Below are 19787 nucleotides of genomic sequence, written 5' to 3'. Positions count from 1 at the left end.
ATTATTAAATCTTGTGAAAACGCGCCTAAGATTTGAACAGTACGCAGAATGACTATGAGCTTTATCAATTGGAATTCAGCATTTTCAATTAGAATTAAGACGGATCTTTACACCAAATAAGTAAGACTACAATTTAGTGAATGTAGGTATCGTAGATGTTACTTGTATAAACGTTTTCAAATATCCTGGCAGCTCTTGACTTCGCGCGAGTCAGTGCTCAAAACACTATTGGGCTTTAGCGGGTTGTGGGGGTTGCCTGCGCAACGCACGTGACCTTGGGCCGCCAAGATATTTGAAAATTATCATATTAATTATTATAATTGAATGTTGTGTCATGAATGGGATTGTAAACTACACGATTGTAGGGTAATTTAATATTTTCCGTTTCTATTTATAGGCATTCCTGTTGTGTCTTTTGAAAGTAAATTCATTCATTCATTTTAGATATTCGTTAATTTGTAAAGTAGTTATTAACTAGATGTTAGGGTACCTAAAGCGAATCCTAAATTCGATACCATTATTGAACGTTAAGTTTTACCTAAGAACCTGGATGAAAATTAAATTTGCTAGCAGGTCCTTACTATTTTAACCAAAACTGTCATTTAAAATTACGATTAGCTTTTATTTTCTATTTTTGTCTATGGTTTTAAAATGCATGTTATGATTGTTATCAGATTATAACTGCAACGTAAAATACAGTTGGTGAGGGAACGCCGAACTTTCTAAAGGTAATTAAAAATATGTGAAAATTACTCAGAAAAAACATATAGACATTAATATTTGGACATAAATACGCGGGAACCATTCAAACCTTCCCGCCTTAGTGACAGGAGCGAGGTTTCATGTTGATTATGTTAAAATGCTCAATATAATTTTACAATTAAGTTTATGTATAATTTGTATTTGGATGATAGATATAACAGAGCCTTTAATTATTAGCGTCACTTTTTATTGTGTTATTAAAACATATTAAAAAATATTACCTAACTAATACGTACACTTAGAATCATTGAAAAAAAATATCAGCTTACCTATTGAGGTAATTTGAATAATTCTCATCTTTTATTTCTATGAAACGCGGCATATTATTTAAGCCCATATTTAATAAAAATATTCATAATAATTAAAACGTTTATAACTTTTTATCGTAACGTTCTAACCTAACATTTTTTTTTCCAATTGCTTTTATGTGTACATTTTGTGCCAGTACCTTATAGATAAAAACCTTTTTATTTATACGATGTACGAACAGCATTCTAGTCATAAATGAAATAAGCTATAACCTCTGACCTTTTTTAAAAATAGGGTGATTAGCCTTAATCAGATATGAGACGTTAGAAATTAATGTTGTAAATTTTTATCGAATGTTAGACTGATCTTTAAAAATATACGATTATTAAGATATTGATAAGTTTCATAGATTATCTTTTTCTTGTTTTTGTAGTAATCATTGTTTTATATAAAATTAATTATTTAAAAAATCTTGCTCTGTCCACTTTTGTCTATTAATCTGTAGGGAAAATTTTATACAGGGGCTTGAATATTCTAGACTTACTTTAATCATACGTTCGGAATAAACAATTGCTTGGGTTTGATTTAAATTTATTACAATTTTATTACTTATAATTTATTATTAATTTTCAAAACTGTAAAAAAAACCATAAATATCATATTTGAAAAATGATAAAATATTTACAGTAATTAAGAATTGTAATTTTCTTATAGATGCACGCAGTATGTTAAAATTAATATAATGGTGCAAAATAAAACCCTATAAACATTTAATTCATCAAAATGTGAGATATTATTGTAGATACATTTTAAAGAAATTTAAAGTTTTAATAGAGAATATTTCTTTTTTTTTATCACACATTATTTATATTTTTGCCTTTGGAAATGCAGATAAAACGAACTCATTCAATATTGTACGGATTACCGGATACTCGTCATGAAATAAATGACGATACATACATACATATGTAAATAGGGAGACTAAATCTTATTTGTAAATTACACTCGTATGTTTAATGGCAATGTGTCGATGTTATACATTATTATAATAAATAAATAAATGCCTGGTATTTTTTTTAATTCAATTCTCTTTCCTCTGCCCACCATGTATAACGAAATTCGCTGTCAGTTTTATTTATAAAGTTATGGGATCTAAGATTCAAAGTACAAAAATTAACAAGAGGATGATGAGAAAGACGAAATGGCAAAATTAGTTCTCAGTCTCACTTTGATCTTCAGAAAATCAAAGTAAATAAGTAAACACGATAATGTTGGACATTACCTGAAATCATGTTTATTGAAATATAATTAAATGCGTAGGCTTCCGAAATTTTGATCTTGACAAATAAATAACAAAGGAAACAGTTTTTATCATACATATGTAAAGTCAAAACATGTTGTGTTACAACCACATTTATGTTGATAACATTAATTAGGTGATCAATTGGTAAAAACAGGTGTCTAACTAAACAATGCCAAACTGTATTTTTTGCAGTAATACAGACTAGATTGCTGTATAGTGTGACAAACTTCTTCTTATTCAATAGCGTGGTTAGGGAGGCGCTGGTATCGCGATTAGTTCTGCCATACAACAAGTCATATCGATTTCATGAAATAAATCGAAAGGGAAAAATCGTTGTAGTTTTGTTATCTGTAGAAAAGGCGTGTTCGTTCTGAAATGTTGTAGTAATCTATGGTTTAAAATCAGTTGGTGGGGCGCGAGACGTTCGGTAGCTGTCAATTGAGTTCGTGTTCGGGTGTTCGTGCAAGTGTTTCGCATTTATAGTTATTAAAATTTAATTTAAATAATAATTGTAATACTAAACAATTGATTATATAAAATTAGTTATTGAATTCGTACAAGTGTTTTCAAAGAACATTTTATTAGTCTTTCATACATAATTTATACAGGCAATGCTGGTATTGCTTCCGATGAGTTATTTATAATATACTGAAATAAATCATTTTTTAATTCATTAAAATGGGAAAATTGTTGAGTCTTTTGGCACGCGACGAGTCGAATTGCTGTTCGTCGCCACGATACGATATTTTCTTGGATTTCGAGAATGCAGCGCCCACGGATACAGAACGAGATGTTTTCGAAGAAGTCCAAAGAGTTTTATTGGATTCTGAAAGAATTTTAGAGGAGATACAGTGTTATAAAGGAGCTGGGAAAGAAATTCGAGAAGCTATAGCGGATCCTTCGCGAATAACTCAGGAACGAGCTTGGCGTGCCGTCAAACCTTTGGTGGACAAACTTCTCAGATGTTACCAACACTCCCTAGAGCTGCAGCGGGTGAGTCATACATTGTTGTTTTGTACAAAGAACACTACACGACACTAAAGTATAACTTTATTCTTACTACTATTAACTTTATGTTTAAACCTACCTTCAAAGAAATATTTTTTTTTACAAAATAGATATGAACAATTTATACAATTGCAGTATTTTTTTGTTTTTGTTTTATTGATATTTCCACAATTGTCATTTTATTAAGTCACAATGGACAGCTCAAGGAAATTTCTTGCATGTTAAGTTATACAACTTAACACAATTTGCATATGTTAATTAAGCAAGTGTTACACATAATCAACAACTTTTTTCTCAGTTCAAAATTATAATTTACCTGTTTTCTTCTCTGCCACAAAACTTACTGAATTTATAACTTTAACCTGTAATTTCTCTAAGTGTTCTTTTTCATGTAAAATTTTACTTTTTTCATATTGTTTCCTATTTTTTTTTTCATTAGCATAGCTCATTAGCAAGAGCAGGAAATGTCAATCAAAAAGCAACAAAACTATGCATACAAACACACTGTATGAAAGCAGATAACAATCTTGTTTTATTTTCAAGTCTTGCATACTCTTATCAAAGGATGTTTATCCATATCAGTAAAGATTACACATTACTGATAACAAAATGTTAAGATAGTGTTGCCTTTTTCACTTATTGTGCTATTAAATGAAAGATTAATAAATAAAAGGAAATGATAGAGGAAGGAAAAACACAAGCGGTAAATATAGGAAAGATTTGAAAAAGAATAAAAGTTGAAATGACTAATTAAATAAAAGGGAGAAAAGAAATGATTAGCACACAGTATAATATATATTTACAACTAACATTTAGTAATAATAAAAAAAAAAAAAAACATTCTAAATTTAAAAATATAAAAATAATGATTAAATAAATCTAAAGAGTTCTGATTTGATCACCAACAGAAAACTACTGTTTTATATTTTCATATAGATCTGGTTGTTGACCGCAATATTGACTTGAATATTTGTTTCTATATTATGATAGATCATGCTGTTGGTCATAAATGTTTATTTGTCTCCCACATACAGGGTACTAGGGGTTCGTACATAACATTGACCAAAGATTTTGATTTTTTTTTTGCACTATTAAATCACATTATATTTATTCTTTCAAACACATTATTAATCTTTTCTTGAAACAATTTAGGTAATTATTGACCAAATTTACCGTAGTTTGTCTTGATTGAATGATCTGATTGTTAGAATTGAATAGGCTCGGAAACTATTGAACCAAAGAAAAGTAATTTCCCTGGTGGGAAGCTACATTATCCCCGTTGCAATAGTGTTTAATATTTCGGAGTGGATAAATTCAAGTGAATCTGATAGTATATAAAAATAATAATAATAATAAAGCCTTTATTGCTGAAGATAATTAGTTTTACAAATTTTCATACATTTTTTTAGTTACATTAACACTAAGTAATATATATCAAAAAATAGTTTTGAACCGGCGACTGCTATACTTAATCTACAGCTTGTCCTAGGACAAAGGCCTCCTCTAAAGATTTCCATTTCTGTCTATCCCTGGCTTCTCTAATCCATAAACGACCTGCAACTTTTTTGAGGTCGTCTTCCCACCTCTTTACCTGTCTTCCTTTGTTTCTCTTCCCCTCTCGTGGGTACCACTCTGTGACTAATTTAGACCATTTTTCATTCTTCTCTCTCATCATATGTCCCGACCAACGCCATTTTTGTCTCCTTACAGTATTAGTGATATTGTTGAATTGAGTTTTCTCTTTATTATGTTTCAATGTATAACAATATTTTAAATCAACCTAAGGTAAACAAGATTAGTTTTCAATTGCAAAATTATTATTTCAGCCATAACTGTTTAATGTAATAAAACAATATTATATAATAAAAACTAACTGTTTATTCATAGAGATGGAGGATAATGTATGACATTTATTTATTAATAGCTAGGAGTATATTTAGATAAAGGGTGTTCATTGTTCCATGAAAACAGGGTCACATCCACTGTTATTTAGTATATTCAAGGTGTAAAGGTCACTATCTAATGTCTTATATAAACATCACACATAACATTTATATATCTTCTTCTTCTTCTTTTTCTTCTTCTTCTTACACACTTAAGAGACTCGTTATACCAATGGTATAATGTGGGCGGACGGTCGGACAAACGTGGGTGAATAAAAACAGTTTCAGTACACTTCGAAACACCATAATGATTTTGGATATCTTGTAGCTTATAAAATATCGATTATATGAAATAAATATAGTTTATTACGCATTTTATATAGTTACTTAGGTTCCTAATAAAACTTTCGGGACATTACGGGAATATAATTAGCGCACACACTAGAATGACCTATTAATATGGTAGCAGTCATTTCTCTAGTTAAGCGATTTTAGGTGGCCGCTTACTGTGTTGGCACCCTTGTATAAAAAAATAGCGTAAAACTGACAACATTAAACAATAACTTTCATAGAGATAATGCTTTTACTGGCATTGCGACGGCCAGAGCGCATCCGTGTACTATCTGCTATTGAATGCTTATCATCCAGATTGCCTGTGTCTGGTACAGTCACGTTTTACATAACCTCGAACCATAATCGGACAGCTCTTCTAATGTTCTAAATTTGAAATTTTTAAATGAAAACTTTTTCGTTATTTCTGAACGATAAAACGTAGGGATAAAATTTTGCTAGGATAATTTTCGCCCTTGGTAAACTTAAAGAAATAAAAATGTGGACTTTGTTTAGAGAACAAGCGAAGTACCAGTATAGCACTAGTTTTGTATCTTTTTCGGCTTTACCTTTTTCATTGGAAATACCAAAGCAAAAATTTAGAACATTAATAAAATCGTCAGACAATCGATCATTATGGTATTAAAGGTAGGCAACGCATATGCAATTGCGTATGTCTATGGGCAACGGTCACTTCGCTATTTCAGCGATTTCAGGTGGCCGCTCGGCCGTGTGCCTCCTTATAATATAAAAAAAACATTATGAATGGAAATGTTAAAATTATTAACCTATAGTTAAACATTAAGAAACGAAATTGGTTAAATCCTTGCCTTCCATCACATACAAAGATAGTTGGCAGAGTTCAATTGGATTACAATAGTATGACTGTTGTGTATAAAATGTTATATTGAACCATATTAGGTGCGGCTTGCGGGCCGTTGTGTTTCGCAATGCACACAAAATCTTGACTGGAACAAAATATACAGATATGTGACTAAGAACAGGATGAGGAAAGGTTGACGTCAGGTGTTCCACAACTGGTCGCGCAGCTGTTAACCGCAGATGCAACATTCCTCACAAATAAATGTTACATTAAGACATATTAGGCGCCGAATTTGAACAGGCTAATTAAGTCTCGTTAATATCATACTGCAATGTCGTAATTTTGGTACGTAATAGACAAAAGTTAAATATAAAATGAAGACAAAAAGGAACGTCGCGCTTGCTTATAACCTTACACCGTGCTTAATCATATATCAGTCATGATATAGAAGATCTGTCTATGGTTAAAAGTCAAGAAACCATAAACCTTGTAAAAATTTATTTTACATAAAAATAATATAAAAAATCGTTGTCGTAAACATTGATTGAAGAACTGTAAATGGAAATATATGTAGATACAAATGGTTTGGTTTCAAGCAGGCAATATATAATTTTCCGCTTATTTACAAACATCGCGTGCTTTAAAACAGTGATCACAAACCTTTTTAGTCCATCCCATCCACATTTGGTAAAAATTACTTATGCGTGTCTAAAGGCAATTTCATATACTTTTAAATGTACAATTCCTTTTTTGATCGTACAATGAAATTTAGTACTAAAAATAATTTATTTCAATCATACTGCAGTACTGCAAGGATTTAAATTTTAACCATTCAGAGTTATCGAGACTAACAGCTTTTCTGTTCATAACGTCGCTTCCTTTTTTAAATTTCGAATTTGCCGCATCGTGGCATAATGGCGCTTGTTTTTTTTTAAATAATAGTTCCCACGGAATAAAAGGTGCTCAGCTATTTTAAGCAAGCCTTTTTCGTAAAAAGTATATTTTTAAAAACAAATACTAATATTAACTATTTTTGCAATCTTACACTTGATGTCAATATTATAGTGTACAATTACGTTATCTTTGTTTGGACTTCGTCTTGTGCATTTAATTAATTTCCTTATCCAACTATAATTTATATTATTGAGGATGTGTTCGAGTAAAATGCGATAACAATTGTTGAGTAGTAATCATATTTAATATCTCTAAACACAACTTAGAAAATATAACATTTATAGTATATTAAATCGAAAAATACAGTTTTTATTAATTACTAGCAGAATTAAAAAACATAGTAAGTAGCCTATATGTTCTGCCAGATCACTATATGTGTGCCCAATTTTATGGAGATCCATTCAGCTGTTTTGGGATACCCTCAAACAATCCATCATCCAAAAATTTGGATTACTAACATCAGTAAGATTACAAAAAAGTATTTCATGCCGTCTCGAAGTACAAATTCATTGATTTAAAAAGATGTATCGTAATCTTTAAAATGTTGTTTCTTGATTTAAATTTTAACATTACAAATATCTATTTGATGTAACCAAGATGTATTTTCAACTACCCTTAGAATCGATAATGGTTTTTTCTATGTGCAAAAAGTCGAACATAGTTACATATTTGTATGTAATAAAAAGAATCCCATTTTCTATGCAATGTAGTATAAGTTATCTGTGTAGAACAGAATTAATGGTGCATGCAGAACATTGCACTCGGCGGCGTCTGCTCAGAGCTCTGATGCATACTTTCACGTTGCGACGTACAGACATGTACAAGCAGTATTTATATGTACATCGTGGCTGAATCACCGAACAGTGCGGGTTATATTCTGTTTAGGATGATATCTATTTTACTTCTTACTAATATTATTAATACAAATGTTCTAGAGCGGCTCAATGGATCTCGGTGAACTTTAACATGGATGTAGAATATAGTCTGGAACAACAGATAGGATACTTACTAAGTTTTTTTTTTAACTCGGGTTGGAGGCAAATGCTCGTTAATATATAAATGGAAAGGGACTTCTTTCAAAATAGAATTTTTTTCTTTCCCTACAACTTTTTTACCCCTAAGTCATGAATAACGGACACTTTGTATAAACGATATATTCATACAGAAACATATCTTTATCCCTTCTAATTGCTTTCTAAAGAACTAGAGATCATAATATTTTTCTAAGGATTCTTCGACAACAGAAAGTTATGTTTAAACATTTAATTACAAGAAACGCCATCAAATCATTTATTTTTAAAGCTTTTCTTTGAATAAGAAGAGCTTAATCATTTTATTCAACATTGGATTTATTCACAATCGTACCGCATAATCCCGAACGAACTATATCCGTCGGCCTCAACTAATGGGTTGTCCTACATCGCTTGTGCGGTATAAGGTCGTATCTGCTATATACAATTGTGGGTAGACACAACTGTGTACGAGAAAATAGGACTCATTTTTACTATTGCAAAATTATGATATAATTCTAGCATTGTTGCCAGTAATTTGAAAACGAGGAACAGTTTTTAAAAAAAGCAAAAGACATATTTGATATTTGGTTTACTTTACCCCGGATAGGGCCCAGTACAAAATTTGCCGATGACGATTGTCCTAAGTCCAATATTGTATTTTCATTGTTTTAAAAAGTTCTTTATTTGAATACTCATTTACAAGTTATATTTTACTATGTTAATAATTGTGATTTTTGTTTATTTTCTTATTGAAATATTTTAAGAATAAACGCGTTTATCCGTTCGTTGTTATTTAAGGTTCGGTCTTAGCTTGTGTTTATGTTAGAAAGTCGACCACTTACTTTAATCCGGCTTTGAATGCAAATCCTGAAATGAAAGTTATCCAACATGTTTACTGAACAGCTTAAATTGATTTAGTTCTGTTGAAAATTGCTTATAAACTGTGTTTGTATATAAAAATTTAATGTTTTTCAATTTGTCCAGTAATAAAATTTCTAATTCTTTGTGCGTTTGGAATACAGCTATTAGCACTTTAAGTAATAATTGGTCATTTGCTTAATTCAATAAGTACTGATGCAACTATATACTTTATCACGTCACGGTAAGTCATAATTTAGGGTTTTTAGGTCGAGCATGTAACAATTTTATTGCCGACTACCGACAGTCGGCCTGTCTTTGTCAATAAACATGCGTGGGCGCAGCTCGACGTCATGTTGCGTACAATTTACAAAGTTTGTGTTAACATAAAAACTTTTCTTTATACGCCTCCGTTAGGTCGTTGGTTGGTAAATTAGGACGCGACTCTCTAAGACTAGTGGATGTTAAAAAAGACAATCGAAAGAAAATTTATATTATTGCAGTGAACATTAAAAAACATCGACAATCTACTCAGTTGACATTGTTTTTAAAAGCTTTCGAATCAGCTGAACTAAGAGAAAAATCTGAGATATCTAAAAATGCTTTTAAATGGGTAATTTGATGAAAACTCACGATAAGGTTGAAAAATCATAGTATCAATATGTTACTTGACGAAGAACTAGGTCCAAATCGATGTTAAATATTCATGATCTTGGAAACAGTGTGATGTCAAATAAAACGACGCCCACAAGCCAAGTAATAAACTAAGTACGATCGGGGTTCCCTAATGCCACGATAAAGTCCCAGCCATGAGGAATTTCTAGCTACAACATCACATCTTAGCCAGCAGTTGATATCTTGTAGGAATTTTACTTTATAATCGATATATCTTTTCTTTCCCAATTATCTCGTTATATTCGCTTTTCTAACAGTGGGTTGCTGAAACCAAAATCCTCTTTTAAAACATACGTTTTATATGTTTTATACAGAGATTTCGGTATGAGAACCCAACAGTTACTGTCTTTTACTTTTATATCATACCACATCGTAAATTCATAGGAACAGTCGAGGTAGATACTAGAAATATTGAATTTAATAATGCTGCATAACGTAAAATATTAATCCCCTGCTAGCTAGTGCCTTATCTTTTAATTTCGTAAGCTGTAATTAAAAAGGACCTACATTTTTTATAGTAACCCAATTTTCTTTAGTCTTGCTCTGTAGCGACCTTTCATAACCGCCTAATTAACTTTATTTTGGGGTCAGACGTCTTGGCTCATTTCTCCCGAACACGCTCGCTGCCCACGATTAAAACATTTCAACTCATCGACGTGGAAAAAGTAGCACGGCCCACCTTTTAACATTTACTTTTTGCAATTCTGAACATTTATAGGATTATTAATGAAGATGTAACTTTTGTGGTAGAAGGACGATAGATTTATTACTTATTATTACTAGATGTCGCCCGCGACTCCGTCCGAGCAGAATTAAAAAAAACCTAATAAGTAGCCTATTTGCTCTTCCAGACTATGTTCTATATGTAAGCCAAACTTCATCGAGATCAGTTCAGTCGTTCTGGAGATACCTTCAAAAAACATCCATCCATCCGTCTTAACATTCGCATTTATAATATTAGTTAATTGGTTAGTAATTTCTTATTTTGATTTTGTTAATTTAAAGACATCTGTACCACAGAACTGAAGACACTGTTTAGGAACATATAGAAGACAACTATTTTATTTATATGAGAAGATTGATAGGTAGATACATTTACCAGAATCAAAACGATGAATATTTGAGTAGAGTCGAGAACTTAATATAACGCCTACAACATTACCAACCATCTGGCTTAATTTATTGCTCAAATCTCACAACTGGGCGACAACTGGCACTAATTTAATGAGCGGCAACTCGGCTCATGGTTGGCGTCATAATTGTCTAGAAGCGTTTATTACATTCTACTCATTTTATACAGGCCGTCTCGTAATTCCTGTCATCTTATAAAGGAACATCCTTTATGTCTATTGAATGTTAGTGTTAGTTTACAAAGTTATATGGATGACAAGAATATGTTATTGCCTTGCGTATATAATTGTTCGCCAAAGTTTGTTTCACACGTATCGTACTTGAGTGAAAACAATGGAATGATATTACTAAAATACAAACGAACATTGAGTTTCATATTCGGACTAAGGCCTTCTATTGCTATTTTATCTATACATATTACTTCTTACTAATATTATAAATGCAAATGTTTAGATGGATGTTTGTTTAAAGGTATCTCCAGAACGGCAAAACGGATCTTGATGATATTTGGCCTACATATAGAACATTGTATAGAAGAACACATAGGCTACTAATTATGTTTTTTTTTAATACCTCGCGGACGAAGTCACGGGCGACAGCTAGTGATTTATATTTGCTTCTATCGTAAACTCATTTCTTTTGTCGTTAATAACAAATACTATTATTTTTAAGTGCAATAAATATACCTGTGTAGTTGTTTGTCATATTTAGTTCTTATTTTTCCTACTATGTTTGACAAATTGAAATACATATTAAAAGATAAAATACCTAAATATGTAATTATCACGCAGATTCGAGACGAAAATACCCTTTATTTCTTTTAACACACTAAATCTTTTGTAAAATTCAATAACATAAAACATATTTGTGTCCAAAATATTACATCATACAACGAAAATCGCATCAAAATATCCTCCATGCGGTATGACAGTCGGCTGAAGCGAAATGACTCAACAGGACTGAATCACAATTAAATACGACAACATGTAATAACAAACACGTTGAGAGTATAAAAATATCTCGAACGTTAGACTGCGTGAAACCACACGCGTTGTTAGACGACTTAACATACGGACATAGAACTGTTAAAAATTTACATATAGATGTTAAGTATTAACTAACGACGCTTCTCAAAGTGTACCTGTGTATATGCCAATTTTTCTCTCTTCATATCGTCTTTTACAATACTTAACGTCTACAAAAATTATTATTATTTCAGCTAATTAAATGACTTAATAACTGGCTGTCTAATCTCCGTCTGCGCGGAATTTAAAAAAATAAATAATCGGTAGCCTATGAGTTCTCTCATTTTGTCCAATTTCAGCAATATTCATGTAGCCGTCGAGAGATACCTTCTCAAAAAACATCCATCTACCATACATTCGCATTTATAATAAGTGTGATAATGAGGGTTTTAACGTTATACGATGGCGTTAGAAGTTAACAAGTTTTTAAAAAGACATTTAAACGTATTATGATTTATCTATAAATATCTTATTAAGATACGTCGTGAGAGTTTAATTTTTTTACCAGTTGAATGAGCAAGTAGGACACGGTAGTACATAACAAAGATGCAATAAATTCCGGAACTATAGAGCGAACAATGCACAAGCAACCACGCTCTGCAAAATGCATAACATAATCAAGGCGTTCGCTTATAAACTCAAGCCTGTATCTCATTAAAGGGTGGGCGGGGACGCAGACTATGTTATAGGGTTGCCACATCGCCACTGTTTAATATTATATTAGTTTCGTTGTTGTTACTTGATATATCGTGTTATTACAGCCCTGTATCCAGAATCTAGCACTGTTTATGGCTCGCTTCGCACATTTAATTTGATTTATTTGGAACATTAAACACATCTATAGGATGTTTTAATATAATTTCAGTTCTAACTATCAGATCGTGTTCCAATTCACACTTGAAGTTATATCCCATTATATTTTTAATATTAGAATTATTTGAAATACTCTTAAAAATTTTGTTAATAACTTTTTTCTTTATTTCGCAATCTTTATTCTTGCGAATACTTTTATCCGAGCCTTAATTATGCCCACCGGCATCCGCACCTCAGGATTTTTACCTTCCACGTAACGACATAATGATGATCGTAATCTAAAAGCGCTTGAAATCTTAGAGAGAAAGAGACAAAAAACGAGAGACACCGTAAAATTATTATGAACCAAGCTACGTGATGAAAAAATTAAGAAACTGACTTATCGACTTACTAAACAGATATTCAGAAGTCAACCAACTCGCACTTGGCCAGCGTGGTTGACTATAGCCTAATCACCCTTAACTTAGGCTCCGAACCCCTTGGTGGGGACTACATTGAGCTGATGATGATGAAACAGATATTACTATAATGCCTTTTTCTTCTATTACCAAATGTTTATTTGAAAAGAGTCCATGTTATTAATTTAAACCCCGTACTTAAAATACTTGACTAATAAGGTAACTTAAGACGACCATAAATATAAAGTTGTCCACGAAGTTTAGTGACTATAAATTTATTAATGGATGTCTTGTACTTACCACGGTGCTTAAATATTTAATACCATGCGCCAACTAGAAACTTAGCAAGTATCTAGAAATACATTAAGTTTATAACTTAATAACGTATTTAATATAAATAAACCTTAGGAGTGTAATCTCATTATTTTTATTATAAAAAATATTAATTGCTGTGGCTCATCGAAGCTTAGAAAATTTACAACTGTCCACTTGTACTGTAAACAAAGATTTAACAAGAAAACGCTTCAAACACAAAGAGTAGAAGGAGAAGGACAAATTCCTGTGCGTCGTCTCCACTTCCACCAAATCAGTTTTCTCTTTCCTTCCTTTTTTTTTTTAAAAAAAAGTAGAATGTGAAGATGCCCAAAATTAGACCTCTGACACATACACTAGGGCCAAAGCGACATTACTTCCACGTCGCGCCTATCTTATGTGTTTATATCTTTGATTGACAACCCTATTAGTTATTGCACTTTGATGCAAACGAGGCAACGGCACTGCACAAAGCAAAGCATGAACTGAGCGACGTAGGGTTACCTAGCGACGATTTAGTAACAAACGTGCTAAGAGTTGTATCGTAGCTTCACATGCAGAACACCCATCCTACCTTTATCTATGCTTTTAAGTGTAGCTTTCTATTGAGATCTTACCGTGTCGCTATTGTATTAGGAAATTATATTTAATTCTACGTAGCATTTTTGTTTTTTACGTGGAAAAAGCATAGGTAATATGATATTTAAATCTTTGATGAGTATTTTGTTTCAATGTAAACATGACGTCTGCTAATATATTATTATAAAAAGACTAAAATAATACTATTAATGAGCATCCGGTTACAGTCGCTTCGAATTTCTGTAGCACCTTCCACGAAAACATATGGCGACATAATTTCAATATAAATATAACAGTGGAAGCCTCTATATTTAGATAGCCTAGATTTCAGAGTTACGATATCGCGATTGTGAGTTTGAATACCAGCTAAATACTAGCTATTTTTGTCTCACCTGCTTCCAATAAGTGTAAACGGATACACTATATCCTTGTCTACTTACAAACAGATTCATAGGCTTTCCATAGACTATTTCTCTTTACAATGAACTTGTGTGTATTTAAAATTATATAATAGTAGCTACAAAACAACAATGTGTCAGTACAAAAACAGAGGAAATTGTAGTCATCTTTAGCTCACTATATGTCCCCACCGAGGGGCTCGGAGCCTACCCTAAGTTGGGGGTGACTAGGCCATAGTCAACCACGCTGGCCAAGTTCGGGTTGGTTGACTTCACACATATCTTTGAATTTCTTCTCAGATATGTGCAGGTTGCATCACGATGTTTTCCTTTACCGTAAAAACGTCGGATAAATGTATATATGTAAATCAGAAATCGAAAAACATTGGTACATGGCGGGATTCGAACTCAGGACCTGCAGATCGAAAGTTAAATGCTTGAGTCCTGAGACACTGACGCTCCAAATTGTAGTAGTTGGTAGGAAATTGGTCGTCGTTGTCGTTTGTTGACGAAAACATTTTGTTCTTGTAAACTACTGAGCACAGAGTTTATTAGACTCATAGCTTCCGTGCATTGTTTGCATACGTTACGTTACATTCCTCGATTGAAACACAGAAATCTGTAACTTAAATTGTATTTTACAAATACTCGTATAGCAACTTGACATAATTTTTATTTGGCATTCTACCAATTTCATTTCATTGTTTTCAATTTAACTTTGCGGCGGCCACTTAAAATCGCTGAAATAGCGAAGTAACCGTTGCCCATAGACATACGCAATTGCATATGCGTTATTAACTTACTCAAAGTTTTTATTTAACTAAAGTTGAAGTGGCTTATTTAGATAAGTGAAGTCGACTTCTAAACCTAAACCTAACACAATAATCAAATAGTACCATTACCTTCAAAACTTATAAGCGTAGAGTAAGTCTAGCTTGCAAACTTCGTTCTGCAACTCATCTATCCATAACAACTTATATTTTAATAATAATAGACCTTCCGTGATATAACCTAAAGCCTAGTATATGTTAACAAATATTGAGCTCCGATTGATGTTAAACAGATTCTGTAACAAAGTTGTTGATGGAGTAATGATTCAAAACAAAGTTTCATATTTTCGCACGCCTCCAACATTTCGAAGTATTGCAATGTTTATGCAGAAATAAACAGATTATAAAAAGTTTAAGGTCATGATCCACTTCTAAAAGCCAATATATATAGTTTTTAAACCAGATGGTTTATTAAAATCCACCACATTCCTACCAACATTAAAAAAATCTATAAATATACCTTTTTTTTACAGGTAGTACCTCGTCTGCTAGGGTCACTAGTGGGAGGCGCTATGAGTCCGACACAGCATCTCGAGCAACAGCAAGCACTGGTGAAACAGTTCGCAGAAATACTCGAGTTTGTTCTTAAATTTGATGAACACAAGGTGAGTAAAAGACCGGCAACGCAGTTGTTTCTATGATATTATGTCATTTGCCGTTGGATCAATTAACATTACGATCCGGTGCTATTTTGCCCCCATCCCTATAAAGAAAAATATTTTTAAAATTATTCCGATCTAGAAACAGTATCAACAAATTTTTACATGAATATTTACACTTGTGTTAGTGACAATCATTTTAATAACCGTATGATAGTTTCGGTTCAAATTACTAATTTCACTTACGTGTCAAAAGGTTTTTTTTAATTAAACACGTTTCTGTTACGCGTGTCATCATAATTTTGATGCTCGAAGGACCAATGAATGAATCATACTCTGTTTATTGCTTAGGGAAAAAACATCGAAGTATTCAATAGTTGTAAGCATCTTTTAATTATAAAATGTGCAATATAAACACAGGATGTCACAAAATTCTTTTGATTGTAGCAAATTATTTTTTTTTACTCAAGTAAATATACCTTTTACCGTATATTGTAAAATGACCTTTAACAGTCAACTGTTAAAGGTCATTTTACAATATACGGTTTCCGTTGATTGAAAACAATGGTGAAACAAATAAGCTATAACGATAGCTTGTTTATACGCTAGGAAATTGAAAGAGTGGATGTAATTTAATCGACAATTGAAAGCTCTTTTGACCTCAACCTTACCGAGTCAATGCACTTTAAAATTGCGTCACTTGCTATGTATATGAGTTTAAAATATTCATGGGCATTCGCCACATTAAAACGAAACTTCGCTTATACTTTGCTGTCTTATAAGTTACATAAATTTAACTTCGTGGAACTTAGTTATGTAGAAGTTACAGGTAAAGTATACCAAAGTCACACATCATCATCATCAGCTCACTATATGGCCCCACCGACGGGCTCGGAGCCTACCCTAAGTTAAGGGTGATTAGGCCATAGTTAACCACGCTGACCAAGTGCGGGGGTTGGTTGCCTTCACACATATCTTCACATATATCTAATTTCTTCTCAGATATACGTAGGTTTATATCACGATGTCTCCTTCACCGTAAGAACGTCAGATAAATGTACATATGTAAATCGAAAAACACATTGCTACATGGATTGAATTCGAACCCAGGACCTGCAGATTGCAAGTCAAGTGCTTGACCCCTGAGCCACGGACGCCCCCACACATAGCCACTTACTATCAAGTGGGTTTGTGGTCAAGCACTGGTTTATTCCATACAAAAAAAATCAGTTATTTGCCAAAAAGCCAGCTTAATTGTTTGGTGTAAAAGTTTACACTTAGATATACTTAATCGGGTTACTGATACCAAAATCTCTATATAAAACATATCGTAACCTATGTCATTATCTTTGATAGAACAGAAATAAGAATATTTTTAAACAGAGATTTCGGTCTCAGAAATCCACGGTTAAAAATCAGTTACTATTGAAAGACTGTATTTTATTATTATAGTAAATTTTTTACTCATAATTTTTGCCAAAAGCGATTGCTTTGTTGACTTTTAGTTGTGTCAATTTCCAAACGAATACCAATAATTGGTAATATTGATTTCCGTCTATCATTCAATTTAAAAATCATAACATCCCATCTATCCGGAGTTATGTTACGTTCAATTTTTACATCGACCATTTCAATCAAGTTGGTATATAAACGGAAGCTGATAATTTATATAACGCTTACAATTCTTGTTGATTTGCGTACATAAATAAATTGATTGCGAAGCTGTTAGTCATTGGAAAGACAAGGCGGATCGATTAGCGATTTGTTGATTGTAATAAAAGTGAGACATGGCCAGACCTAGTAATAGACACATTACACTCATTTTTATTGTACTGTTTTTTTTTTGTAGAAAAGAATTTGATATATTTTAGCCTGCCACGTTAGTTTATAGCAGTAATTCCGAAACTTATTTTGTCTACTGCCCACTTTGAGAATAAATATTTTTTTAGCGCCCCCATATTTTCACATATTTAAAAACCACTATAACAGCAAATTAAATTAATTATTGTGACCTATAAATGTATATTAACAGAGAATTCTAAACGAAACTTTTACTATAACCTGCAACTTGAGACCTGCAGCGCCCACAAGGGAGCGTTATCGCCCACTTTGGGAAAGACTGGTTTATAGCATTATAATAGTCGTATAGCGTAGATATGTTTTTTAAAGATCCTTTAAATATTTTGTTACCCTACAAACTTTTTAAATCTTTTGAATGTATGGATGTTAACGAGTACTAAACGTATAGTTTATTATTAGTATTGCAAATATGTAACGAATTTAAGTACGTCTATTTTCCGATTTTATAATCTACAGTGGTTTACCTATATATATGAAAAATAACAATTTGTATGTATGTGCATACCTATAGATGCAATTTCATAACAAACGTAATTTACCATCCTGTAATTTTGTAAACAAATCCGTGTCTTATTACGTTTCGTAAAATATTTCTTATAGCCTTTCCGTTCTTTTCTTTTGGAGAATGTTACTGTATCAGAGTAATACAAATTGTACAAGGTTTTAACTAGCCGGGTAAAGAGTAGAATAAATTATGGTTTGAATTGTGTTACAAGTTACATAAAATCGCAGTAGCATGTAATGTGTTAAAATTATATCACGTTATCTGTTTACAGATGAAAACGCCAGCAATTCAGAACGACTTCAGTTACTATAGACGTAGCGTATCCCGGGGAGGTCTCATTAATTCTGAATTACCTCCTGATGAAGAACCGCACATAGGTGCAGAAGTGGCCAACAGAATGTCCCTCTTCTACGCACAAGCTACACCAATGCTCAAAGTACTTTCAGAAGCAACCAGCCAGTTTGTGAACGACAACCAACAAGATTTGGAGAACACGACAGAGACACTTAGTACTATGGCTAAAGTCTGCTTAAGGATGCTGGAGAATCCGTAAGTATATTTACTAATCTCTTAAAACATAGTTTGTTGTTTAGGAAATTTAATAAAGATCTATGCTAGTCACGTAAGCCTATGATGAAAGTTTGTAGACAACCCTAATTGGTTTGGTAAAATAACTACAATATTTAAAACAATCTGTACATTTCCTTTGTTTTATTACAAAACAATCGCATAAATAAGGATACGAAAGGAACCTTTTCCTAATTAGGTTAAAGTATTTTACACATTTGCATTTTAATCAGTAAGCTTCAGTTTACCTTATAACTATGTGATGATCTCATCATGTTTACAGCAATAATTATAACTCACAGCTGCCACAATTAATGCATTTCTGACACTCATATATGTTATTCTTTCAATAAATATTATCCGAGTTCGTATTTATCGTTAGGTAACCTTAACGTTTGCAAATCAAAAGCGATTTAATTTTAGGCGATCCGTTGCTCGTTTGCCCCCTTCTCCTATAAAAAACAGCGTTAATAATATTTCCATTATAATTGGTTGGATGGATGTTTATTAGGTCAGAACGGCCGAATGGATCTAGCTAAATTTGCATAGATGTAAAACATAGTCTGGAAGAACACATTGGATTATAATGTTTTTTATTTCCGCATGGATGGATTCCCGACAGCTAGTATTTTCTATTTGTAAAATGTCAAATTCAATCTATACGATTTCTGGGTGTATTAATTAAAATTTATAATTTAATTTGACAATCGAACAAAAGCCATCGCAATGCAACTTTTCAATCAAAATATAAATTACGTTTTTTGTGTTCGACATTTTAAGCCGAGTTTACATGCGCTCTAAAGTTCCCTAACTATTGCAATTAAATTCTCAAACAAACACATACTTCAAACGTGAATATTAAACTTCTTGCTTTATTAAACATTCACCGATTCTATTAACATGCAAACTGCA

At 32.2% G+C, this 19787-nt stretch overlaps 1 protein-coding gene across 1 annotated transcript; it reads left to right on the top strand.

Moving 5' to 3' along the window:
• The first annotated feature begins 2710 nt into the window (after positions 1–2710).
• Positions 2711–18882, top strand: LOC106121433 (protein FAM49A). The gene is made up of 3 exons (XM_013317107.1): positions 2711–3307; positions 15818–15949; positions 18580–18882. The coding sequence occupies exons 1-3, from the start codon at positions 2993–2995 to the stop codon at positions 18859–18861; spliced, it is 729 nt and encodes a 242-aa protein (XP_013172561.1). The 5' UTR covers positions 2711–2992; the 3' UTR covers positions 18862–18882.
• Positions 18883–19787: the final 905 nt, after the last annotated feature.

Source organism: Papilio xuthus, unplaced genomic scaffold (genome assembly GCF_000836235.2).
Source record: "Papilio xuthus unplaced genomic scaffold, Pxut_1.1 DF826945.1, whole genome shotgun sequence".
In the NCBI taxonomy this organism is placed as follows: domain Eukaryota; kingdom Metazoa; phylum Arthropoda; class Insecta; order Lepidoptera; family Papilionidae; genus Papilio; species Papilio xuthus.
This window is presented reverse-complemented; position numbering and strand designations above follow the sequence as displayed.